The sequence below is a fragment of the Zootermopsis nevadensis genome, unplaced genomic scaffold (assembly GCF_977971745.1).
Source record: "Zootermopsis nevadensis isolate Lab colony 2312 unplaced genomic scaffold, Znev_1.0 Znev_ptg000028l, whole genome shotgun sequence".
NCBI lineage: Eukaryota > Metazoa > Arthropoda > Insecta > Blattodea > Termopsidae > Zootermopsis > Zootermopsis nevadensis.
This window is the reverse complement of record NW_028259160.1, coordinates 1584438-1610807: the sequence shown is the minus strand read 5'-3', so window position 1 is coordinate 1610807 and position 26370 is coordinate 1584438. Positions and strand designations below refer to the sequence as shown.

Below are 26370 nucleotides of genomic sequence, written 5' to 3'. Positions count from 1 at the left end.
GCGCTGTGTAGTCTGGTTGATGTTAACCAACGTTTCAGAGGTCATACTGCCTCCGCCCTGATGACGGAGGCAGTATGACCTCTGAAACGTTAGTTAACATCAACCAGACTACACAGCGCAACAACCCAGAAGACGGAAATCTTCATACTCGCCGCTGTGAGAACCTCAAGTCTTAGATAAACATGCTGTTCAACAGTATATCAAACCATATCCGTACACAACAATAATCAGTAGGAAACATGATGTTAAACACAGCTGCACTCTGTGTCAATAATTCTAGTAGCAGTTGCTGTTGGTGCTGGCCAGTGGTGAAAAGACGCATGTAATAATGTCGGCAACCACACTACATAATTTTATTATAAATCATTCATTATGTTGATACCACTGTCCTGCACTTGCACCGCCAAACTGTGGATGGAAAGTCCAACACATTCTATGCTTGAACTCTAGATACTGATAAATTGTGAGCTTCACACCAAAACCACTTTACCTCTGGTGACCTGTAGATAAGAGGCAAGGTAGGCTCCATAGCTGGTCTGGATGCAGTTACAAGGGAAAAAATCCTTGTCTCTCCTAGGTGCAACTGAACCCTTGTCATCCAGTGAGTAGGCAGTCATAAATGATTGGTATCTCCTGGTTCATCATGCTCAGTTATAGTGATAAAGATTCAAATCATCAAGTTGTATATCATTCTGGAATATTTATTAACTTGATGTAAAAAATGAAACATAGCTGTGATAAAAATTGAAATGGTAAATTTATATATCACTGGAAAGTATATCAACTTAATTAAGAATATGTTCTTATTTCAGCCTCTGTTATTCTGCCACTATTTAAATGAATCCAGGTCTCAAAGCACAAATATTCATATTTAGGATACCTCAGTTTGGAAAATAAGTCTGTGCAAATCATACTTTAGGAATTTGAAGTTTAAAATTAGTAAGGTAATTTAAATAATATGAGAAAGGTGTAAGAACACTAGCAGTTATATTCATATAACAGTCAGGCAGAAAATAAAAACAGTTGTCATAAGTTTTCCATCATAAAGTAACACCATTATATTCAGAATTAAATTTTTAAACTTACTTTAAAGTAGCAAAATTCTTATTTTAACCTTCAATGTTATGAAAGAAGTGCCAGTGTATTGAACATCAGTACATATAGTTTAGAATTACTTCTGATGATCTATTTATATACATACTGCTTATGTGATTGTCTGAAAAGACATCTGCAGAATGTCTTGTCTTATTTTAACTTATTCCTCACTAATTATTATAATCAGAGCCATCTAAGGCACTGATTTGATTTCACTGCTTGGCTTACATGTTTACAAAGTTCAGATACTCCACTATGCATGTTTTAGCATGTTTCTTTGATAGACCTGCTAAACTCCACTACATAATACACGTGTTCTTAGAATATATCTCATTTTCCATCCTGTAAACACATTCAAACAATGTCAGCTGTGAAATTACTACTGTTTACTTTAGTAACTGAACATCTAATATCAGTTTTATTGTTCTTATCTGATTTTTTTATCTTTTAACCTTTGTCTACATTATTCTCAATCAAAACAGCTAACATCTGTTGACTGCAATCAGCATAGATATTTGTCATTAATATTCAGTATGGGTTGTATTACAGACTGTAGGAATTATGCATAATTGCATTATTCCAGAGGTGGCACTTCAGGGTTATCTTCAAAGTCAGTTGATACTGCAGACTGTCCCACATCTTTTCTTCTCACATGTTCATACTTATTATGTTTATTTATTTTGACAATCTTGCTGAAGTCCATGTCATCTGACCTTCCAATTTCCAGCAACTCCCTTCTGTAACATGTAACAGTTTTTATTTGTCAATTCACATGCTTCTTTAAACATGGTTGTGGTTGTGGTCATTTGGTTGTTTTACAGTATTTATTTAACTGGCGGGGTTATGTAACACTAATGTATAATATGATGTCCTTCAATAATAATATAGGAGGAAGTCACAATGATCTATTTTAACCTTTATCAGCCCTGTATCATGACACATAAGCAGTCCAAATGAATCCATCTTGCATTAGCTTATTTCTAAACATTAAACTGTGTAGTTAAATTCTAAGCAACCAGCCTGTAGTACAGGCTTTCAAATCTGCTATTCTTATTTAATAAAAATTAAAATACCACAGTAATATTTGTCATGATGGCCTGAAGGAAACTATGACAAATTCAATCAGGATTGCCAATCTTCAGGCAGGGGTCAAACTACATTTCACCTGAGCAAAAACCAGACATATTATTGCTGAGCTAGCCTACTTTGAATTATGTCTTCTTCTGAGGTGATAAGCAAAGTAATTTTTGTGACAACTGACATACAAAATAGGATTTCATGTATTCAGTCTTTATTGAATCAAACCTAAACCTTTTATCAGTACACTTTACTGAAACTTCTAGCAATATATGATATTGTTAATTGTATATAATGGAATCTAAAATGTTTCTGTGTGCTAAATATTTAAAATGAGTTCTTCCTCTGTTGTTCTAATAGCTGCATGTTAGTAAGTTAGGAACCAAGACATTAATGATATAGAGGGCCATACCGCATTGTTTTTGAGTGAGTTCTGACTTCTTCGTCTTGCTTCACAGTTTGAACACATTTCACTGTCTTTTGCTTTATTCCACCACTCATCTGCAAAGAATTATCAATAAAGTTCTTTAATGTTTGTGGACAGAAGTACATTGACATAACAATAAGATTATTCACACATTTCAGTGTTTATATAAATTTCAGATTCTTCAAGCTTACGCATTCAGACTGACTCTACTTTTAGAGCTGCAATGCTTCTGGCTTTTTCTACAATCCATAACACTATTTCACGACCCCAAAAGAACAGAGTTCGTTTCTGAACTGCATTGACAAGCTACATGTGTATCCATTCAATCATCCCTCAATTCAACTGTGGACATATATACATTAAATGACAAATGTTTTATTAGGTACAATTTTGTTAATGGATACATCCACTTGTTGGTACATTTTAACTCCATGGAGTGTGTTCACACTTATTTGGTGGGAACAAAACTGATTTTGTATGATGGGAAGACAAACAAAATAGTGCAGATAACTTTACTTTTACAAAAATGGTGACCAAACAAAAGTATTTTGTTTTAGTGATGTTAATTAATAAGTTACTGTGAACTGATGCATGTACTTTATAAGGTGGATTATTATAATTCACATAAATTTTAAACCATCAGATAAAACTTTTCACCTGTTCAGCAGTCCGGCTATTACCCTTTTGAACTCGAGTGATGTTTTCTTGGCTTCGGGTAACGGCTTACTAGGCCTGTCATACCCTACACCCAAGTGGTGGGGCTGCCACCGAGTCCTGGGTACCTCTTTGTGGTGGTAGCCCTCCCTTACTGGGGCTATGGGTGCTGCCGTCCACCTTTTAACAGGTTTCTCCGCCACCGTCCCTAGACTTCCCAACCCATCCCATTGGGGCCTGCTGAACAGAAGAGGAGTTGTGGAGGGACAGGAACAGATGGAGGGGCTTTACCAAGTGGACCCGACCCCAGGCTGGAAACAGCAATGGATGATGATGAGATACAACTTTTATCATCTACATTTTATGTGTTGTTCATTACCCTACATGTTTCAGTAGCCATCTTAAGGGGCTCCTTTTATATCTTTATTGAGCTACAGAGCACAACAAATTTTATGTGGACCATACAGCTTGTGAAAATCATGTAAGGAGCCCCTAAATATGACTTGTAAGGACTGAAACATGTAAGATGATGAACAACAGACAAGTGTAGATAACAAAAAGTTATATGTGATGGTTTAACATTTGAGCAGATTAAAATTCATTCAACATGAGGAAACATAAAGTTACTTTTAAGGTTGTACGTTATAAACACATCTACTAGAAGCAATATTCAAGGTCCTCATGGTGACAAGTACGAAGATGCAACATCCTAGAAGATAGTCATCTGCATCTACTAGTAGGTGGAGAGACTTTAAAACCTACTCAGTCTAATCTTTCAGAACTAAAAAATTCAGTATGCAAACAGTAAGTATTGTACTACTTGCTTTAACCTTTCTACAGAATGCCCTTACCTTGGGCATATTTATGACAAGGTGACCTGTTGTTTGTGATCTCTGAGCTGTGGATGACTCTATTTTAATTTCCTCAGGAAAAACAATTTGAAATATTTTGCCTTTTACGAGCACTTTCACATAGGTTGGCTGGATGTCCACATCAAGTAGAGCTGTATCTAAGTACCTGAAATAATATTAAATTATCAGTTCCTTCAAACATGTTTATAATTGTTGAAAATGTTACTACAAAGCACGTGAAAGAGGTAATGATCATAGAACTGAGTTAACATTGACAGTCATAGCAAAAGCTAATAATATGAAAGATTCCCCAATGACTTTATTTTTATGATGCCTCCTGCTATAGCCTTTTGACCTTTTCTTGGCTTCTGCCCACTTGGTAACAATGATATGGAGACCATGAAGATCATTATATCAAGCACAGCGAACAGAAATGGAATCTTACCGTAGGCTCCAAATCATGGTGGGACCTTTGTGTTCCTGATATTACAAAAAAATTTTGACTTTGACAGAATTGAGGTAAGTAGAAACGTGTGGCCTGGCATCTGAAAGACTTCAGTTTAAAAATGGAGAAACAGTTAACGTTTCATAAATATTTGTCATAAAAGTACATGATCTGAACTGTTATAGGCAAGATTTGCTTAATTATATTTTATATAAAATTATTTTTTGTCTTTGCTGTTTTCTAAATTTCTCAATCTCTGATCTAGTTTCAAGGCAAACATAACTGGCTTTTAACAATGCATAATGTGATATACAGTATGTCCACCATGGCTTCATTGCTTGTCATACATCAAAATATAATGCCTTACTATGCAGAGCCATAGCAGTAAGCAATAGAAATGATGTGTGATGTCACAACTATGCACTTTTTTTCTTTGGTTTCTGGAATATGTACTTGTAAAAGTGTCATAATAAACAAACAACTTAGTACTTTTGCTCATTTTATTTTAAGATGAACCCAGGCAAAGTACATGTGCTTAAATCAATGGGAATGGAGAAGTGTATCAATGGAAGTGACATTGAAAGGGTGAATTTTGTCTGTGCATGATACCCCGTTTGCTGTCTATGTAAATCTAATAGACATCAGCAAGGTGATAGCAGGAGGTTTAACTGTACCTTTAATGCATTTAATTGGTTTTGTTATTATACTAGTGATTTTCTTTAAATTGTGGGAAACATAAGGTATGTCAGAAAGTCGATAAATCTGTCACATACTTATACACAGCAATGTCTAGCACGAGGCTGTTTGTCGCATCATTCTCAGTGAGAATAAATGGTATCTTGGCCTCATTAACATTAAGAGGCTTTCCATCAGCATTGAACAGTTTGTACACCCGTTGTGGTGTTTTTGCTGGGTCATTATCATGTCTTTTTTGGTTTTGTTCCAGCTGTTTAAGAACGTGTTCTGCTATCTGCATTCTTGTCTCTGGGCTGTGGTCACTCACTTCAGACCAGTATCTGAACAAGAAAAATGATAAATTGTAATATTAACTTCCTTTTACTTTTGTAAGAACATTTTTTTTTAAAGCTTGACATTTTAGTTTTGTCATAATCCGGGCGATTTTATTCTGGCTTCTCAGCTTAGAAGCATAAGATCAATTACAAGTCAGCCCATGGAATATATGTGGTGGTTCCTATTGTCATCTGACTATCTTATGGATCCATGGAATGTAATAAAATATGTATGTATGTACTAGGGCAAGTTTCACTGTGATTACTTCAGTACAGTTAGAAGCAGAAACAGTAACATAAAATGTTAACTTAAAACATGTTGGATGATACATAAGAGCTTCACTTTATAAGCTTCTAAAGTGCCTTCTCCAAGAAATGGAATCACCAGAATGGACCATAAGAACTGCTACAAAATTACTGAAACCATAGCTTTACAAAACTGCAAGCGTGCTCTCTTTGCATCTGCATGGTCCACAAGCCAGACTTAATTTCTATAAATGATGTCTTCAGTAAATCCATATAATTAAAAACAAAAGTTCATGGAACCTATCAGCATGTGGAAGAACTCAGATAAGTATTCATCTTGCAGTGTCTCATGTATATAGATGGTCCTCATGATTTTGAAATGAAGCCATGGATAGCAAAAGCATGTATGATGACAGTCACCTGTATTTATAAACAACTCAAAGCATGAAAGCATAATGGAACTCTGTATAAAGCAATGACAAAAATTTCAGTGCGATAGCTGCTATAAAATGGCTCATCCCGCATTTAGAAACATGTAAAACATCAGCCAGATGAAATGAACTAGGGAGGGAGGGATAAAAAATATTGATGCAGAGTTTAGCACATGATTAGGTGGAAAAATGAAAATTATAGAGCCTGTATATCTACAGGCACCACAAGTTGAAAACCCAGCAATATATTTGTCCCTACTCTTGCAATCTCTCCTCTTCTGGTTTGTCTTGTGCTTCTGCATATTTCTTCTCCTCCTCCTCTATCCTTTGCTTGGCATGCTGTTTTTGAGCTAATCTCATCACTGTAAACAGAATTGTTATCAGTTCATTAGCTACTGTTTGCATAAAAGCTCCTATTTCTGGATGAAGGCCTGAGTAGTACTAATTATTACAAAAACACAGCCTATATTATCACTCTCCAGTCAGGCATAGACGTTATCAGCCTTAGGAACACTATTGCTTTAAATATCATTACTCACAAGCAATGATGTAAGAGTTGGTATTAAAAAGTTATCTATTTAATTATACAAAACCACAAAAACTTGTATCAGGAAGAGGGTGCAAGAAGATTTAAACTTCTAAACCACCTTTGTTACTTGCTGCATTTGCTTACAATATGCTGTGGTATACTTTAGATATTCCAAATGATGTATGTTATCTAACATTAATTATTCTGTGTATCAAAACTGTGTGACATACCTAGTCAAGAAAGCACTGTTAAACAAACCAAAGAGGAACAGACCTTTATATTCTTGTTCATGAGACAAAATAAACTTCTTGACTTCTTCATACTCCTGGGCTGCCAAAATTCTTTCACATCTCTCAATCTCCTGTCCATCCAGAATTTTCAGTTGTGGCAGAGTTACAATAACATATTTTCTGTAGCCTTTGAAATCAGCACAAGGGTTGCCAGTCAAGTATCTTAAAACACATCATAAGTTTTGATTTTTTATTAATATAAAGAAAAATTATTTATGTCCTTAGAAAAACACAATTTGTTGAAAGGTATACTTACAGTGATTGTAGATGAATATTATTTTTCAAACTTTGCACACTTGTAAGTTCTCCAACAAAATTAACAGTAAGATCTAGCTTTTGGAGTGATTCACAGCCTTCCAAATTTTCTATTCTCTCAATGTTATTCAATGCCAAGTTCAAGTATTCAAGTTTCTTCATCCTTGATAAATTTTCTGAAACCACACAAACTGCATATATAATTATATAATTTACTACTGTTCTTTATTTAATTCTTGCTTTGAGAATTTTTAATTGATAAGTACCATGCAGATGGGAACCAGGGTAGCTCAGTGAGTATAGTGGCTGACTACAGACTAGACAACTGGGGTTCAGTCCCCAACAGGGGCATAGGATTTTTTCTCCAGACCAGCTCTGGAGCCCTCCTAGCCTCCTAACCAATGGGTACCAGGGTCCTTTCCTGGAGGTAAAGCACGGCTGGGGCATGACATTGACCACTCACCCCTATCTAGTGCTCAGATTAAAAATGAGTCAGAGATATATTGTCTCCCCCCCCCCCCCCCAAGGGCCTACATGGAATATAGCAGGACAGCATCACTTTACTTTGGTAATATGTGGATAAAACTAACATTTATATTTTCTGTAACTCTGTGTCACAGAAAAAAGAATAGAATTTATTTACATTACATAGTTCCTTCATAGACCAAGCCAAGAATGTAGAACATGTCCTAACACAAACACAGTACTTGTCTCTAATACAAATATAAATTACATAGTTATGATCGTAATTTACAGTCATCTACAGTATTATCACAAAAATAACTACACAAGAAAATATAACATGCAAAGTCAGTTTCTGGATATCAAATAACAGTACTAGTATCATCTGAAAAAATTATGTGTTTAGACTGAGATTTAATGGTTGGTGGTAAATCATTGATATATATGAAGAAAAGCAGATAACCAAGCAATGAACCTACAGAAACTGCACATTTTATAATATCCCATTCTGAACAGGTGCTATTATTTGAATCTGCTGATTTTGTTTCTACTTGTTGCCTTCTGTCATTAAAGCACAATTTAAACCATTGACCAGCTATATTTTGCACTCCATAAAAATGTAGTTTTGACAATAATAATTCATCTCATTTATATTTGCAAGATATTTTGATGCCTTTAGTAATCCACTCACAATTTTCAAATATCCTTTTCATTGTTTTTGAGGGAAAACTTGCTTTGAAATAATAGTGCCTTCATTTATAAGTGGGGTCTGCAGTGGCCGCGCGGTCTGAGGCGTGAGCCTTGTGCCATTTGGTCACTGGGACCGTGTGTTCGAATCCCACTCAAGCCATGGATGTTTGTCCGCATTTTTCTGTGTTGTGCTGTCCTGTGTACAGGTAGAAGCCTTGTGATGGGCCAATCCCTCATCCAAGGAGTCCTACCAAAAAATGTCTATAGATCAAGCCAACGAAAAGTTGGGACCCGCAGTGCTCAGGCACTTGAAGAACGGGTTGCTCCCAGTATCCCAGTCATTTATAAGTCATACTTATTTCCTGTAATTATGCTAATTGGAGACTTATTCCATATTTTTTATAACTATAAGTTGTGCATCATGATCAGATAGCCCATTTTTCACTGTTTCAATAGAAATATGTTCTTTCCTGGAACTGACTAATAATCAAAGGAAAAACATTTTCAGTAACAGCTTAACAGAATAGCTTCATTCATTGTGTTTTGTAAGAAGAAGAGAAATTTAAATTTTATGAAATCTCTATTAGAAAATAGGGAAGTTATAATACTTTATCTGTCATATTCAGTAGTGCATATTTTGTTTTAACAATAAACTCAAGAACCTATAAATAAATCAGTATTTTACCAATTTTTGGGATAAGATTGGATTGTAGGAATAGTATCTTTAGATTACGACACCATTTGTCAAGACCCTCAATTTTGTCAATGTTCTCTTGGTGCAGAGATATTTCTTCCAGTGTTGATATTTCTCCTTCATTGTGTTCTGACCGTTTTCTCACAAGATCCACAGTAACTAGAATTAAACACACAGCCTTACTACAGTAAAATTCTTCTGTAATATTCAATTAAATGTGGTGACAGTTAAGTGTCTGCAAAGAAAATGGAATACACTGAATTATTATACTACTTACTTCTTACCATTTTTTTGTTTTACCGATATTACTAAAGTAATTTTATACTAGCAAGTCTTGCCTTGTGCTACTGTTTGTATTAGTTGTCATAGCAACAACACAAAAGCGCATGTAATGCTTCACTTGTCATTGGCCGTAATGGCAGCAAAGGTTCAGCAGTTCGATCCTCCTAGCTCAGCAAGTTCGGAGAGGTAAAAAAAAAACTTCTGTATTAATTTGCTTAATAGTAACTGCTATGATGTATTTGGCTGTAGTGACGTGTACAGTCAAGTTCAATTTTCTTCAGGTGGCATTAAATTTAACAGTGGATAGAGCGTCTCCCCACGCATTCCAATTAATCACATGTCTCGTCAGCAATACTTCCCAAAGATTGCACTGAGGACATGATTTGCACAGCATGTGGGCCAGAAAAGACACACATTCCCTACTAATGTAATGAAAAGCATTGTCGGTAGTTTTATTGTACGTGCGGTTTACATTTGAAAATAAAAAAAATAACGGTTTATTGACTGGGTGTCATAAAACTGGTAGTCAACCATGTCGAAGTATAAAGGTGGAATTTAGTGATTCACTTCGGTATTTTAGTGAATATGGTTGCATAGGCGTTAGCTCATCGAAGAATCGTGCATGTGCATGCTACTGTCTACTCTGCTATATTTGTTAAGGTTGGAATTATGACTTTGCATAGGCGTTTGTCCCTTGAAGAGCCAAGATTATGCACCTTACTCCTCATAACTGTGTTCGTAAAAGCAGGAATTCACCATTGTTTTTTGCCACGTACAAAGGTGAGCTAGTTTTGTAATGTAACGTCATCTAATGGCAAAAAAGCGATTGTTACTAAGGGATATGTTGTTTATTTTGAAATTGATGTTCCACAAAGTATTAACCTAGAATTAAACCAAATAAAACTGTTGTCATGTGTAAAAATTGTGTCATGTGTTTACGTGGAATAATGTGTAGAATTTAAATTTCCTTCTCTGTTGGAACAATTATAAAATTGAATTAGTATTTCATTTCAGTGATGGTTGTGAAGTAGAAAGTAATGATCAAGTTTTTATACAAGATGGAGCTGAAGAAGATGAAAAAGATTACTACCCAGATCCAGACTCTCCTCCCCCACCCCAGTCTCCTAGACCTCCATCTACAGGTTCACAAAAATCTCCAAGATCAAAGCACCAGCGAACTGCATCCATGTCACAGTCTTCCAAGAAAACATCAACAGAATCCATACTTCGCAGTCATACAAGAACTATATATACAGCTGGACGTCCTCCATGGTACAACTCAGCAGGACAGCAAGTAGAACCATTTGTGATTGGTATGTATAATATTTTGTTACAAAATATATGCAGAAATACTAAACAGTAAATTAAAGGTACATACAGAAACATTTCTAGAAGAACCCCAGTGTGGATATCAAAAAGGCTGTTCATGTACAGATGCTGTGTTCACCTTAAAATTATTAATAGAAAAGAGGAGATAATTTAATTTAGAAAAACACCTACTTTTCCTGGATTATGAGAAGACCTATGATCAAGTTTATAGATCCACGTTATTTGAAATGTTATGTAAGAGAAATATACCTGATTTATTGTTACAAGCAATGTGTAAGATATATGAACTAACTAACTAACTAGATGGTTCATCACCGAATTAACCAAAGCCCTCCACCGGACCCTGTCCCGGGCCAACAAAATCCAGTCTCCTTCAACTCCTATTTCCCATAGATCCTGCCTGACATTATCCTCCCATCTACATCTAGGTCTCCCCAGTGGTCTCCTCCCCTCAGGCTGATATGTTAACACGATGAAATAAAAATTAAATTGAACTCGAAATTAAAATCAATAAGTATTAATATAGGTGTAATTCAAGGTTTCCCTCTTTCACCAACATTGTTTAACATATATATTAATGAAATTATTTCTGAGTGGAATGATGATGACATAAGTGGATTAAAACTATCCAGAAATGTAGATGTCAAAACTCTTCTCTTCACCGATGACTAGGTCCTGATAACTGATTCAGAAAATTCATTACAGAAATCTGTACATAAATTAGTAACAGTGTCTTAAAAATATAACAAAAATTTGTCTACAGGCAAGACCAAAATCATGGCATTTAAAGGACAAGGTCCCATCAGATTCAAGGTAATAATAATTAACACAATCATACAACAAATTAGTACATTTAACTATCTTGGATGTACAGGGTGGGTGGGAAGTAAGTAGGCATTAAATAATCGCTTTGCATTGGAAATATAGGAGTTATAACCATTTCTCAATGCCTACTTACTTCCCACCCACCCTGTACATTATCATATGAAACAGAAAAGGATCTGAAGATTTTTGTCTTCTGGGTTGTTGCTCTGTGTAGTCTGGTCGATGTTAAGGATCTCACAGTAAAATTATCAAAATGTTTGCAAGTTACAGGCATCATTAATCAAATCTTTAAACGCTCTAAAATCCCAACCCACACTAGATTGAAAATATATAAAACTTTGGCCATGCCTACACTTCTCTATGGATGTGAAACCTGGACAATAAAACAAAGTGACAAATGAAGAATCACAGCATTAGAGATGAAATTTTTAAGAAAGCCAGCCAGATACAATGGAGAGATCATAAATGAAATGAAGACATCCCCAAAGAACTGCGAACAGATATGACATCAGAAAAAAATCACAGATACAGAAGGAATTGGATCCAACATGTATGAAGAATGGACAGGGACAGATTGCCACATCTAATTTTGTAACACAAACCAATAGGTTTAAAAAACAAAGGGTGCCCTTTAAAAAGATTCCTGGATTATTGAAGCCAGAATGGGACACAAGGCCAAAAATCCTTGACAGTTACATCATGATGAGGTAGTACATTTGTATTGGAGTTGTAATATTTTTTTTATGATGGTAACCTTTATTTCTTACAGGCATATGTGGTGGAAGTGCTTCAGGAAAAACAACTGTTGCTGCCAAAATTATTGAATCACTTGATGTGCCATGGGTGACTTTACTAAGCATGGATTCATTTTATAAGGTAACCTTAGTTTTTTATATTGTAATTAATTTTCATCAGTTCAGCTTTAATGTATCTATGTAGTGGATGACTTTCAAGTGAAAAAAACATGAATTCAGATTTTTTACCTGGAGGATGACTTTGTTTTCATTGTTATCATCACTTTTTCCAGGTTAATTATGGGATAATATTTTCAAATAGGCTATAACCACCTCTTTCACAGCCTTCTCAACCTGTAATTTAGTTCATCATATTAATTGCCAGGATGACTGTTACCAGATGGGCAGTGAAGTTATATGCTACAAGGAGGTATTATAATTACAATCTCACAGTTTTTCATTCAGTTAGCTTTACTGATTTATTCTTGCTGTTCATGGAAGATGAGATCGGTGGGACATCTCTTTTTTAGGACTTTCTGGCATACTGCGTTCTCAAGGCTGCTCTGGCCCTTTTTCTGTGATCTAGTGCATTGCAAACACAGTACAAGAAAATAAAATAAGCTTTAACCCATATTCTAGTTCAGAGATGGTGTTGAAAATGTTCTCCTTCTGCACGTTAATATCCATTACAGTACAAGAACATGCTTTTTCTTGTTTACTTATTGCAGTTCTGCTGGGGAAAAATCTTGGATATTTCTTTCTTAATATTTTCATATAATGTGTGCTTGTGAGGCAAAGTGATCAACACATTGTCTTGCAAGCCACTCCAAAAATTAAAATTCACATTGTTTGAGGTCTAGGGAATGAGCTGTTCAGAAGTGTTCATTAATAACTTACCAGTTAAACTTGCAGCTATGGAGTTAAGACTGTATGTGTTGTCAGGTCCTGTTGAAAGTAATCATACAGTCTGTAGGATTGAGGTTTTCACAGTGGTGAGTCTGAAGATTGCTGTCTTCTGGATTATTGCGCCCTGTAGTCTGGTAGATTTCCACCAACATTTCAGAGGTCACACTGCCTCCGTCATCAGGGCGCCCTGACTACACAGCACATCAGATGCCCAGTCCTGCTGGGCATCTGATGCATAAGCAGACTGCTAAATCCTGGAATTAAAGTTAGCCTGGCAACCCCATACTATGCAAGTTTAGATACCCTCTTCTCATAATGATAAAGGTTAAGCAAACGTTCTGAACATGCACTTGAAACCATATTTGACAGGGATTACTTTACATGTGTTCAAGCTATGAATAATTTTTCTTGTCGCAGGTACTTAGTGAGAAACAACATGAGCTTGCTGCTAAAAATGAATACAACTTTGACCATCCAGATGCCTTTGATTTTGAGCTTATGGCAAGTACATTGCAGAGGTTGAAAGAAGGCAAAAAAGTTGAAGTGCCCATCTATAATTTTGTTACACACTCACGTGAAAGCAGGACAGTAAGTATTCTTTCAACTGTGGTACATTTGGAAAGAATACTTTCTTTCAAATTTGTACAGTAAAATACCATGTTTACTTCACCTAAAGAATTTTGAATGTTATTTTATAATAACCTGACAAATGACGCAAGATGTTGGCTTTTGCTTACCAAATGTCTCAGAACACTCATTCCTTATCCCTGTTGAAGTCAAAACTTTGTGAATGCAGCAAATATTAGACTTCGTCTGTGATTTCAAGTCTACATTAAATTGCAAGTACTCTTTGGCAGTCGCTGTCTCTATCATTATCCAGTCAAGAGGGAACAGGTAGAATCCAATTGCAGGAAAGTTCCTACCTCAGCATTGCATTCCTTTACCATTTCCACGCAGCCAGAAGTAGGTAAAAAAGATATTAAATGGTCTCAGAACCATTCCATTGTTTAGTTATAGATTAGTAGAGATGTTAAAAGTTACTTTCAAGAGTTGTACAGTAGGGCCCCGCTTTTCGGCGCTCCGCTTTACGGCGATTCGCTAATACGGCGCTCAACAGCTGAGTCAGAGAAGTGCATCCGGCGCCATTTTATCGTCGCTGATTCAGTCTGTTTACAGCTTTTGTGCGCTCCGCGTCTCCGTATTTCTGGCAATTTTTCAAAGTTATTACAAACTGTATATTTATATAATATTTTTGTGTTACTACAGTGTAATTACAAAGACGTCTAAGGGTAGTAGCGATAAAAAGAGGAGTCATAAGCCTCTTACTTTAAATGCCAAGTTAGATATAATTAAACTTCGTGGACAAGGCATGTCTATGGCTGAGATAGGACGTAAGCTAATTCTAGCTCTCCAAACTGTTAGTACCATCGTGAACACTAAGGAGAAAGTGTTAAATGAAATTAAAAGTGCCACACGAATGAACTCTAAAGTCATAAGAAAGAGAGATAGCCTTATTGCTGACATGGAAAAACTTTTAGTTGTGTGGATTGAAGATCAAATGCGCCACAATGTGTGTACTACTGATATTCATTTTACTTTCATATCGTTTTCTTAGGCCTAGCGCTATTGTGCACTTACTATATGATAGTGTAAACATCTTATTAGGCTTTGATATGCATTTGCAAGTGAAAAAAGGCAAAGATCCGCTTTACGGCGATTTTCGCTTTACGGCGGGGGTCTGGTCCCTAACCTGCCGTATAAGCGGTGCCCTACTGTATATGTAAGTTTTGACATTTCAAGTATTCAATCTAATACAGTCCATAAACTATTGGTGATTAATGTCATGTTTACCTCATTATAGGACATCTGCACTTCCCAGTTGCAAATTTTGATAAATTCTTTTATTACCTTTATAAAAATTTTAGGTTCAAAAGGAACAGCCTACATTTGTATTGCTGGTTTAAAAGAAATAACATAGTACAGCTTGGTTATATTAATTTTAAATGCAGAAAATATGTGAACTAGCTTTAGGCTGCAAGGAGGTCCATTATTTTAATTAATGCTCTACGTATATGAGTGAGGATTTATGGTACCTCTTGAAAACCATCACTGGTACCGCAAGGGGTATTGGTACTACAGTTTGAAAACTGATTATCTGCCTGATTTAAACAGTTCAACTCAGGAGATGACAAGCTGAAAAACAGTACTAATAGGTTTGTCATTGTCATAGATAAGTCTGTGACTTCATCATGGACACAAGGCTCAAAACATTTGAGAATCCGTGATGTAGATGATGACCAACAATTTGTTTAAAAATGTTACTAGTACTTCATCTCTTTTTGTTATTATTATTACAATTGTCTGTTTATTTCAGAAAACTATGTATGGTGCTAATGTCATCATATTTGAAGGAATCTTGGCATTTTATCATGCTGAAATTTTGAAGGTATGTTTCACTTCGTTTTAGGCATAAAAGTATTAAATATTAAGTCTATAGTGTAGCATCCCAGTGTGTTTAGTTGGTTCTTGCTTTTTCTGTCTGTCACTTTTCACACACACTGTCCACTGTGTGCTTGCTTGAACAGCATGTTTCAAACCTGATGATGGCCTCATTGGTTCGAAACGTATTGTTCGAGTGAGCAGATAGTAAAGAAGAGTGTGTGAAAAGTTATGGACATAGAAACCAGAAATTAAATATTAACTTTTAAAAAACAAGTATTTGTCTATATGCACCTCAAAAACTCCATTAAACTGGAATGTTACAGATGTTGGACATGAAAATATTTGTAGACACTGATGCAGATGTTCGATTAGCCCGGAGGTTGAAGCGTGACATTTGTCAGCGTGGTCGAGATCTGGAAGGAGTTTTGAAACAGTATTGTAACCTCGTGAAGCCTGCATTTTACCACTACATTGCTCCATCTATGGTGCATGCTGATATCATTGTTCCTCGAGGGGGAGAAAATGAAGTGGCTATTGGGTTGATTGTTCATCATGTACATACACAGCTTCAGTTGGTGAGTATGATGGCAGTGACTGTCTTGGGGAAATTGCAAAGCAGCTCACTGAGAAAGCTATACTGGATAAAGTTCATACCTTGAATAGTTTTAAGCATTTGTCTCTTGATTTGTGATGTGTAAAAAAAATTTTAACCTCAGTTGAGTTTTGTGGTTCTCATGGCATTTAAGCTATCAGTTTTGGTCTACTCTGAGTTGTTACACCACCCCACCCCATAAGTGCCAGCATGGCATATAGTGAGACAGCTTTACTGTAGTAATCCTTACTATTGGAAACTAACAAATAAATAACTAATTCATGGGGCAGGGTCTTCCTTTAGATATCTAATAGTCACACATCTAGTCTAGAAATTCCCCACTTTGTGAAACTGTGTTCACAACAGTTCCCTCTCTTGAGCTAGATTAATTCAATCTGCATCTTCTTACCATCTTTTGTTCAGATCCATTTAACAAGTGTACAGTAGAATTGAAAATAAGTATAAGTACATCTGTCTCATGATACCTTTTTTTAAGCTCTGAGCCATTGCATAATTCTGGCATATGTAAATGCTTTGAACAGTATTATAAATGTTGAGTTATGACTGTTTTGTGCAATGTTATTTTTAATACATGATTCCTGTATCTCTTAGAGAGGTTTCAAACTACGTGAGAAGTTGGCTCACTCATATATCGGACAGCCCTTACCAGACTCCATCCACTTGCTGCCCTCAACGCCACAGATTAGAGGCCTTCATACATTCATTCGTAACAAAGATACTCCAAGGGATGAGTTCATATTCTATTCCAAGCGACTAATCCGTTTAGTTATTGAATATGCTTTATCACTACTTCCTTTCAAGGTGAGTTACACTTCTTTCAGACAAGCTGGTAGTGTGAGAAATGTTTGTAGTTATGTTAGCAGAATGTCAGAAAAGGTACGAATTTGTTTGCTCATTGTCTCTTGAATAAATTATATTTTTCTGCTTGCTTTGAAACACGTTTTTCTTTCAGCAAAATGAAGTGTCCTATGATTCTGCTGTTTTAGTAACTGTCATTGACTTGAATAACAACTTGAATGGTAAATTAGTTCCTCTTTAGTTGTAAGCCATGATATTTATTTATAGAGGCACATGTATTTCTGAACAGACAGGAATACCTGAAAACATAACTTGGTCAAAAATACACAATCTGTGTTTGAATTAAACTTCATCATAAGTTAGTTAGTCTTTGTTGTTATGAGTTTTATGTTTATTCCTGAACGCAATAAACTTCACTGGTGTAGGCAAATCCATCTTGCAAAAGAGATTAGATTAGACTTATGTGGGGAATATATGTTATATACCCACTCTGCTACTATCCACATATGGAACAGTAAATGTCTGTTACTATAGGAGCAGATGATAGAGACACCACAGGGTGTGCTGTACAACGGAAAGCGATGTGCAAGTGACAAGATCTGTGGTGTATCCATCTTACGAGCAGGAGAGACCATGGAGCAGGCTGTATGTGATGTCTGTAAGGACATTCGTATTGGCAAGATCCTCATCCAGACCAACTTTTCCACAGGAGAACCTGAAGTAAGTTGCTTATAAAGTAATATATAATATGATTGATTTAATTGCCGTAATGAAGCAGTTAAGTCCCCTGTTTAAATAATTTATTTATTTAAGAACGTTTTTTCATTGGTTCAGACTATATATCATTGAATGAGAGGATGATAGTGAATAATGAATTGGAAAGGATGTGGAAGGAAGTGGTTATGACCTAATTTAAGGTAGTATTCTTGCATGTGCCTGGAGGGACTGAAGAAAACACAGTAAACCCCAGTCAGGATTGCTGGTCTCTGGGCCAGACTTTGAACCTGGGACCTCCCGAATATGAAGCAGGAGTGTTAACCGTTTGACCATGGCTCCATTGTTTAAGGAAGGAAATGACCAACCTTATATTTTTCTGAGTGAACATATTTGTTTTATGTGTCTTTGTTTATGAGACATGTTACATCACTGCAGGGGCATTCAAATCAGATATTTACTTCACAGTACTTTTAATTGCACTGCCAGAGGTATTAAACATTTATAGTTTTCAACATTTTCAGTTATATTACTTGAGGCTTCCTAAAGACATAAAGGACTACAAAGTAATCTTAATGGATGCTACTGTAGCAACAGGGGCTGCAGCCATGATGGCAATTCGAGTGCTGCTGGACCATGATGTGCCAGAAGAAAACATTCTTATTGTATCCCTTCTAATGGCTGAAATAGGTAAGCAGGAGTTGTGGACACTTTGAGAATCAGTGACACAATGTTACTTCAAGAAAGTTGCTCTTAAAATTGCAAATATTTGATGTAATGCCCAAGAGGTTTCTGCAATTATTTTCAGTCTGTGTTAGCAATTGATTTCTTTTGTAATGTTGACTGATATTTTTGTTACCACTATGGGATAAATTTTCGTTTTTGAGACTTTCTGCCTCCGTGATCTGGAACTGGTAGGATGAGTGATGCATGTGTTCATTGTGTGTGTGTGTGTGCGCACGGGTGGGTGGGTACAATTTTGTAATAGTGATGACAGTCTAGTACTTATGTAAGTGATACTAAATATTGCAAGTGTAAATTGAATATAATAGCCACCATGTACAAACAAACTGCATTAGATGACCTAAAAATGCTCATCTTTTAGCTTCATTGGAATTATATTGATTACTTAAATTCTTTTATCACACATTAAATTAAGTATCTTTCTTAGTAAATTCTTCCTATATCAAGGTTAAATTGTACATTAATATTCATGTTAATATTAGTAAGGCCATTAGATATGGTAACACTTCAGTGTTTGTTTCTCTTGTAGGAGTGCATTCTATAGCATACGCTTTCCCTGGAGTCCGAATTGTGACAACTGCATTAGATCCAGAAATAAATGAAAAGTTCTATGTTCTTCCTGGTATTGGTAACTTTGGGGACCGTTACTTTGGAACTGAACCCACAGAAGAGAGTTGAATACATCCATACCAGACTAACATAATCCAACATGCGCAAGAGACATTGCCACCAACATTCAGGAAGAAACTTTTTTCTCATAGTCTTTATTGATAGACATGGGTAAGTTATGTAGACTATATGTTTGGATTAATATTATTCCATCTTCCAGTGAACCAGGGTTAACATGTAGGATCTTCCACTATGTAAAGGACAGTGTTTGACAACCCGTACCGTTACACTGCTGAGCCTCTTGTCAGGTGGGGGTCACAGTCCTTCAAACAGAAACTGAATATTTAAGTTGCTTGTAATGCAATTTTTCCTGCAATGTGGTACAGTAAAATCTGGTATAATGGTGTTCAAATCAACTGTTATTTCCTCACTTAACAGTCATCTTAAAATATTTGTTATGGGTAACAGCATAAGAGCCCTTTATAATGTACTTTCTGTGACAAACTTCTCTTAATGTGGTCAGCATTATCACATTAAGATAACAAGAATAAAATATGTTGTAATTTGTAGATATTATAAAAAAGAATAACTTTGTTTGTCTGTTACTTCTACTTTTTGGCATAATTTTGAGTTTCCATATGTATGACTCTTCTTTCTTTTGACTTTATGAACAGCTCTGAATTTTAGTAACCATTGCGGCGAAGTAAGATAATTGTCCATAGTGTGGGTGGCAGTTTGTGTGTGCCATGGGATTGTTTTTCTGTGCATTGAGAAAGGACTTCATGTTATGTTGGAAAATAACTGTGAGCGCTTCTATTTGGGCTCATTGTAACCAGATATTCTGTACGTGTGATCCACTTAGTTTGCCGTCTCCTCCCAGTAACTTCTGTCTTCTGTGAATTCAACACACAAGATATTTCAGTATGATATCCCAGATATGTTACTGTACTGATTTTGTGACAGTGTGAAGAAAAAATGCAAGTGCTTTAATACAACAGTTGTATGCTAATGCTTATTGACTCCACTAGACAGAATTTATACAATATTTGATATATAATAAGTAAAGAATGTCTATCACTTACCATTTAGATTGTTATTTTATCATATAGTTCTTCCTTGAGAATTTCTTTTGCCCAGAAAATGTTTAAGACTATGTATAAGGAAATTGTCTAGGGCTGAACAGTAATGTATTTAATTTCTTACACATAAAGGGTAACTTTCAGTAAGTTTAGTCTTCCCTGTCCATTATCAGTAAGAAACTGTAATAAAAGTACATTATTTCCATGTTTTTGGCAGTTTTGTACTTTGGTGCCCAGTGGTTTGTTGATATGTTGTATAAATTAACTTTTATATTTAGTTCTGTTTTGATCACTGTCCCTTAGTACTGAGATCATATAGTTCCTCTGTTAATTATGAGCATTGTGTTTGTGTGTACACACATTTCTGCTCACATGCCCACACAACATGTCTATGGTCACTTGTGTATAACACATTTAATTTGAGGTAAAACTGTAAGAATTTTTGTACTTAACATATAAAAATGTTGTAAAATGAAATTTTGCCATCCATAAAATGGAAGTTAACAACTGAAGAATGAAGCAGTTGCAATTGTACTGTGTTCTAAGTCATCATTTTAAAAATCTGTGATTACCGAAATGAACAGAAGAAATTTCCTTGAATTCATTCATAAAACTGTGGAAATATAAGAGCTTCAAAAAACAGTAACATCTTGGAAAACCTAGAATATATGTTTGTACTTACAAGTTTTTCACACAGAAAGAACTACTCTGTTTATGTTCCTACCCTTCCACTAATTCTGGGTTGTGTAGTGCATTTCAAAATATTATTTTATTACAGAATTTCCAGTTTATATGTGTTACATTTTAATAATTGACGGAATTTGTAAAAGACGGGTTAGCAAAATTGTTTCCTCAAAAATTAAGAAAGAGTAACATTTCTCTTAAACTTTTTGGAGTTAGAATTTGACTTGAACAGGTAAAGAAAATAAAACTTGTGCTTTGTGTGTTGTTATGGTTCAGTGTTTGCCCATCTAACACTGTGTGGCATACATATATTTACAGTCCTATTTTAAGTCAGTTTAGAATACTTAAACCAATGTACTTGATACCATATACTATATTAATAAATAAAATTGACTTTAAGTTGGCCAAAATTGAACTTGATTCAGTTAGTAAGTTATTTATTTATGTATTTCAGAATATATTTAATGTTTTAGTATTAACAATGGCAGTCATTGATTCAATTGTAGTTACCTTGCCGATCTCAGTGGAAGATTTCATATGTCAACTTTAATTTCTATGTATACTTTGTAGTTTGATTGTTAATTTTGATCGTTTTTTATCTCATAGATTGTAATAATTTCATGTACCAACTGCAGTTTACTGAATGTCAAGTTGTGTGAATCCTGGTGATATAAGAATGCAAGACAGAATTGCCAACTGTAAAGTGACTGGTAATACAAAACATTTTGGACTCAGAATATATGATCGGTCTCTGTTTTATGCAGTATACTTCATGAACTTTACAACTATTGTTGTTTGTTTTTTGCATTTCATCAAAAGTATGGACTTTCCTCATATACAGAGTATACACAAAAGAATGATGCAGTTTCAAAAGTTAATAAAAAAATTATTTCTTGCCTTACACGGGCACAACATACACTGTCAGCGGCGGAAAAAGTCCAAGTTTCTCATGTGTTAATTACAATCCTTCAATGTGTGCACCCTGGGTCACGCGACACATCCACACGACAATCAAACTCATCCCATCCAGCGCTGTGGAAAAACACAAATTGAGAAGCACTCGTACATTCCTGTGAAAATGCGGGGGAGCCCCGTCCAGTTGTAGAATGTAATCATCATAATTGGTATTCAGTCGGGATAACAACCAGCTTTCCAACGTCCAAAAATGAGTCACCAGTCACAGTTGCACCATTCTTTTGTGTATACCCTGTACATAGTCTGTGCATTGATTTTATAAATGAAAAGGTACTACATTGGCTTTAACAGGGCTGCCCCATTAAATGTGAAAAACTACAACTTATTACCTCCAAATTGTTAATTGACCTTTTATTAAGCAGTCAACTGCATATCTAAATTTTAGTGAGATTTAAAAAAATGCTTGTTTCCTGACATATGACATCAAATATGAAGCATTTTTGTTAGTGTTTATGAAAATCTGTTATATTTGAGAGCTTTCATCCATAAAAATTTATTAGAACGTTTGCATCACAATAATTCAGATTCAATGTAGAAGGGTTGTGGGCTGGTAATTCGGCGTGATGTCAGAAAGTTACCACTGATTATAGGAATTGCAGCGAAGCCAGTCTAGCTGTGGAACTCTGATCTTTGGTTTGAGGAGTGTAACTAAAATTATTTTATACCAGGAAAATTGTTATTAAGCAACATTTTTCCATAAAACACTTGTTCTTACCTTTGATGTTAATTTCACGTGGCTTAATAAAACTTTTGTTTCTTTGTAACGAGTTAATGATGCACTCTGCTCTCTGAACTCTCCATATGTATCTGTATGGGAATTAATGTAGCGATTATTAGAGTGATAACACTTGGGACTTGCATTTATTGATGAGTGTTGTGGTTTATTAGAACTAAGAACTCATGATATTTTTGTAATATGCCAGTGGATTGATTTCATATATATTAACATCAGACACATATGTGACATGAAAGCTCTCATTTGTGAGGTATATTGCAGTATTTAAATTCTAATATGACCACATTTCATGCAGCTATGGCGGTTACTTCATTTAACTTATATGTTTCCTCAAGGTTGCAAAGAGATGCAATAATCTTGCTGTACTGAACTATTGAAGTTAGTTTTAAGTTATGTAGTAGCCAAAGTATATGACATTTGCAGAATTCTCATATATGTAAAATTAGCTATGGTAAGGGACACGAACAAGGATTTTTTTGTTTGAGACAACAAGGTGATAGTTACATATTACTATCTTCACTGTATTCTTGGTATAATGAAAGGTCCCTTTCTGACTTTATATAATTTACATGTAGCTCAGTCAGTGTAGTAACTAAACTGTGTGCTGGAATTGATTCCTGGCAGGGGCATGGGTTTTTATCATAACCACCACCTTTACACTGACTCTAGGGCCTCCTGTCCCTGTATGCATAGTAGCTGGAGTATGAGGCTATACACTCACCTTCATGTATCGTCTAAGCTAAGAATGCGTGAAGTTTTATCTCTACTACCCCTTACATCATGGCATAGTGGCTGATATGCACAGGACAATGTTTCCTGACCTTAAAATATTATCTCCAAATACACAAATATATCTATGTGTACCATACCGAATCTAGCTTTGAGATTTATTAATTTAAGTAATACAGAAAATTGCTATTTGAAATTGGACAGAAAAATTAGTAAAATTATGAGCTTTTTCTTTCCCCTTCAGTTATGTTTGTGTTTGAGTGAAATATCTGTCTGGTCTTGATGTGCTCTCCTTTTATTGTTATTTTGTATGTAACAGTGTTGGTTCATTATCATAGCTGTCACTATGATGCATATTATGTTTTATATTAATTTTCTGTATGTTTACTTAAGTCTGCCCATTAAATTAGTTTACTGAAGTTTAATGTTTGGTTATTTTTAATTGTACTGCTAGCTGCATTGAAGATGAAGTACTTAAATGCATATTTCACCACCCAACCAGTCGGGGCGTGATGCTGACCACTCACCCCCATCTAGTGCCGAGGTCAAGGAAGAGAGGAGCTATACCTCCACTCACCCCAAACGCCTACATGGCGTATAGTGGGACAAACTTTACTTTACTTTTTACCACCCAACCAGTAGATTCTAGTTATCAAAATATTTTTACTATTGTTTTCATTATTACACACAGAAATAAAAGTATGGTTAACTTCTGTCAGTCCTTTATACTGTAGTCTGTGGAAAAGTGAAAACATCTAACATATCATATTTTATGCTTGAACGTTAAATATCAGATCTCATGTAATCTTCATTACCTAAATGACAAATTTAGAGTTAGTGAAAGTTAATTGTATTTATTTTCTATTTATTCAGATTATTGTGTGGAGGACCCATGCATATTGAAATATGTTGTTATTATGAAGATGATGTTAGTCTGAAATTAAAAATTATTATCTTTGGTTATCTAAGTGCTCCCATTACCTCATTTTGTTAGTCTGTACATATGCACCTGCACCATTTATCTTTGCTTTTCTGCATTCTCTGTGAGGTTAATAGTACACATACTGTGAAGAGGACTGTTCATTTGACCTGCTGCCATTTTAAAAATGTCATCAGTGCTAATGTTATGAATGATGAGCATCCAGTTATTCACTGTATTACAGTGATGTGGAAAGGTAACATCCTTAAGTACTTCATCTTGTTCTCATTCCTACATATGTTGTGTAGTACATCCACTGATGGACAAAGTGTGATTTTTGTCCAAACTAAAATTAGCTTGTTGTGCAGATAGAGCAGCATTGCAATGTACATTACAAATGTGTTTTGAATAAAGGGCATTCAGGAATTGCAATATTTTTAAATCAGTCTTTCAGCCAGTCATTTGTTGTTAACCACAGTCTCTTCCTGGCTCACTTGCTAGTTTTATTTTCATATAGTTGCTTTGTCAAATTTTCCAGTTTTGTCCTATAATTGTTTTTCATTCCCAGGTCCCTTTCTTCACACTTTTTCTCTTTCCATGTAACCAGCAATGTTTGGTCCCCCTTTCCACAGTTTTCTACTTGATGTCCACTGAATTTGTTGCTTTTGTCAAAAAACCTAACCTTTAAATATGCAGAATAACAATTTTTGTGTTGTTTTCTGTGGATAAGAAACTTGGCCACTCAGTTTGAGATAGAGGGTGTTTGGGAACTTAACACAAGGACAATGCATGTGGGAGATGAAGTAAAAATGAACTAGAGAACATCACATAATAAGGAGCTTCATAATTTCTAAGATGGCCGTCTTCTGGGTTGTAGCACCATGTAGTCTGTTAGAAGTTTACCATTGTTTCAGAGGTCCTTGCTGCTTCCATCTTCAGGGTAATGAGGGTGAACACATAACCATGATGATGGAGGCAGCAAGGACCTCTGAAATGCTGGTAAATTTCTTCCGCACAGCATGGCACTATAACCCAGAAGATAGCCATCTTCAAACTCACCACCATGAGAGCCACAAGTCCTATTTCATAATTCTACTCTTCATCTGATATTGTTATTACGTGAAGCTTGAGATGGGTGGGACATGTAGTACTCATGTGGGAAAAGAGAAATATATCTTAAAATCATGTGTGAAGATCTGGATATATTAAACTGATTCAGGATAAGGCCAAGTGAAGGATTTATGTGAAAACAATAATGAGTCATTGTGTTCCAAAATTTCTTGACCCTCTGAGCAAATATCAGCTTAACTATACCCTATACAATGGAGTTACATATTTAGTGCTTAGTTACATAAGTACTGATCTGTTTTGAGTTATGTATTTGGTATGGAAGAGAATTTATCATTCAGAATGTGTGATATTTATTTTTTATATGCATATAATATCCATAAATTCTTACTTTATATTTTATTAAGGAAGTTTGACAGAGCACTGAAATATTTCAATGCCATTCTAGTAATTATTTTTATCATGAATATGTTGGCATGGGACTTGACTTGAACTTGGCAAGGGACTGATTATGCTGGTTGAAGGTTTTGTGGTCTCCCCTGACAAGTGCTTGGATATTCAATGGAAAGTACATCACTATTTATATTGCAGGAACTTGTTTGTTACAAGTCCATAGTACAAATTTATAAATACTTCCAAAACATAAGTGAAGTAGGTGATAAAAAGAATCTGACAACCCCTTTACTGCAAGAAATTATTTTATTTATTGTGAAAATATTTTATAAAAGTATAGAGTGATGTTACAGTTTTTGATGAGAGGAAAACAGCCATTTATTACATATCCTGTTGAAACTGAATATTGAAGTGCAAAAATATATTTTATTCTATTACAACTTTTTATCTTGTTTAGCTGCAATATTTCTGCTGAAGTTCTTGTTACTGCTATGTTTGTAGCATTTCCATTACCAGCTACAAGTCTTGAATTGTTTTCACTCTACAATACATGTTGTGTTAATTTGTATTCTTGTATAAACAGTAAACATTAACTGTCTATAGATGTGTTGCATAAGAATCTATTTGAATTGATG

At 35.3% G+C, this 26370-nt stretch overlaps 2 protein-coding genes across 13 annotated transcripts; one reads left to right on the top strand and one right to left on the bottom strand.

Moving 5' to 3' along the window:
* Positions 1-680: 680 nt before the first annotated feature.
* On the bottom strand, positions 681-9581 carry tilB (touch insensitive larva B). 8 transcript variants are annotated; one of them, XM_087357313.1, is made up of 10 exons: positions 9441-9581; positions 9148-9315; positions 8464-8709; positions 7312-7501; positions 7039-7217; positions 6496-6598; positions 5323-5565; positions 4105-4270; positions 2585-2673; positions 681-1832 (listed from the first exon to the last, which is right to left on the bottom strand). In XM_087357313.1, the coding sequence occupies exons 3-10, from the start codon at positions 8483-8485 to the stop codon at positions 1670-1672; spliced, it is 1155 nt and encodes a 384-aa protein (XP_087213439.1). In that variant the 5' UTR covers positions 8486-8709; positions 9148-9315; positions 9441-9581; the 3' UTR covers positions 681-1669. The 8 variants fall into 8 exon arrangements, 7 of the variants coding, with proteins under 7 accessions (XP_087213439.1, XP_087213441.1, XP_087213440.1 ...); XM_087357315.1 differs by having other exon boundaries at positions 7312-7486; XM_087357314.1 differs by having other exon boundaries at positions 8464-8658.
* Positions 9548-23774, top strand: l(2)k01209 (uridine-cytidine kinase-like lethal (2) k01209). 5 transcript variants are annotated; one of them, XM_087357292.1, is made up of 10 exons: positions 9548-9624; positions 10453-10751; positions 12362-12468; positions 13650-13820; positions 15607-15678; positions 15998-16249; positions 16879-17088; positions 17620-17805; positions 18324-18489; positions 19073-23774. In XM_087357292.1, the coding sequence occupies exons 1-10, from the start codon at positions 9548-9550 to the stop codon at positions 19219-19221; spliced, it is 1689 nt and encodes a 562-aa protein (XP_087213418.1). In that variant the 3' UTR covers positions 19222-23774. The 5 variants fall into 5 exon arrangements, with proteins under 5 accessions (XP_087213418.1, XP_087213419.1, XP_021927878.1 ...); XM_087357293.1 differs by having other exon boundaries at positions 9550-9624; positions 10440-10751; XM_022072186.2 differs by lacking the exon at positions 9548-9624 and adding an exon at positions 9796-10218.
* Positions 23775-26370: the final 2596 nt, after the last annotated feature.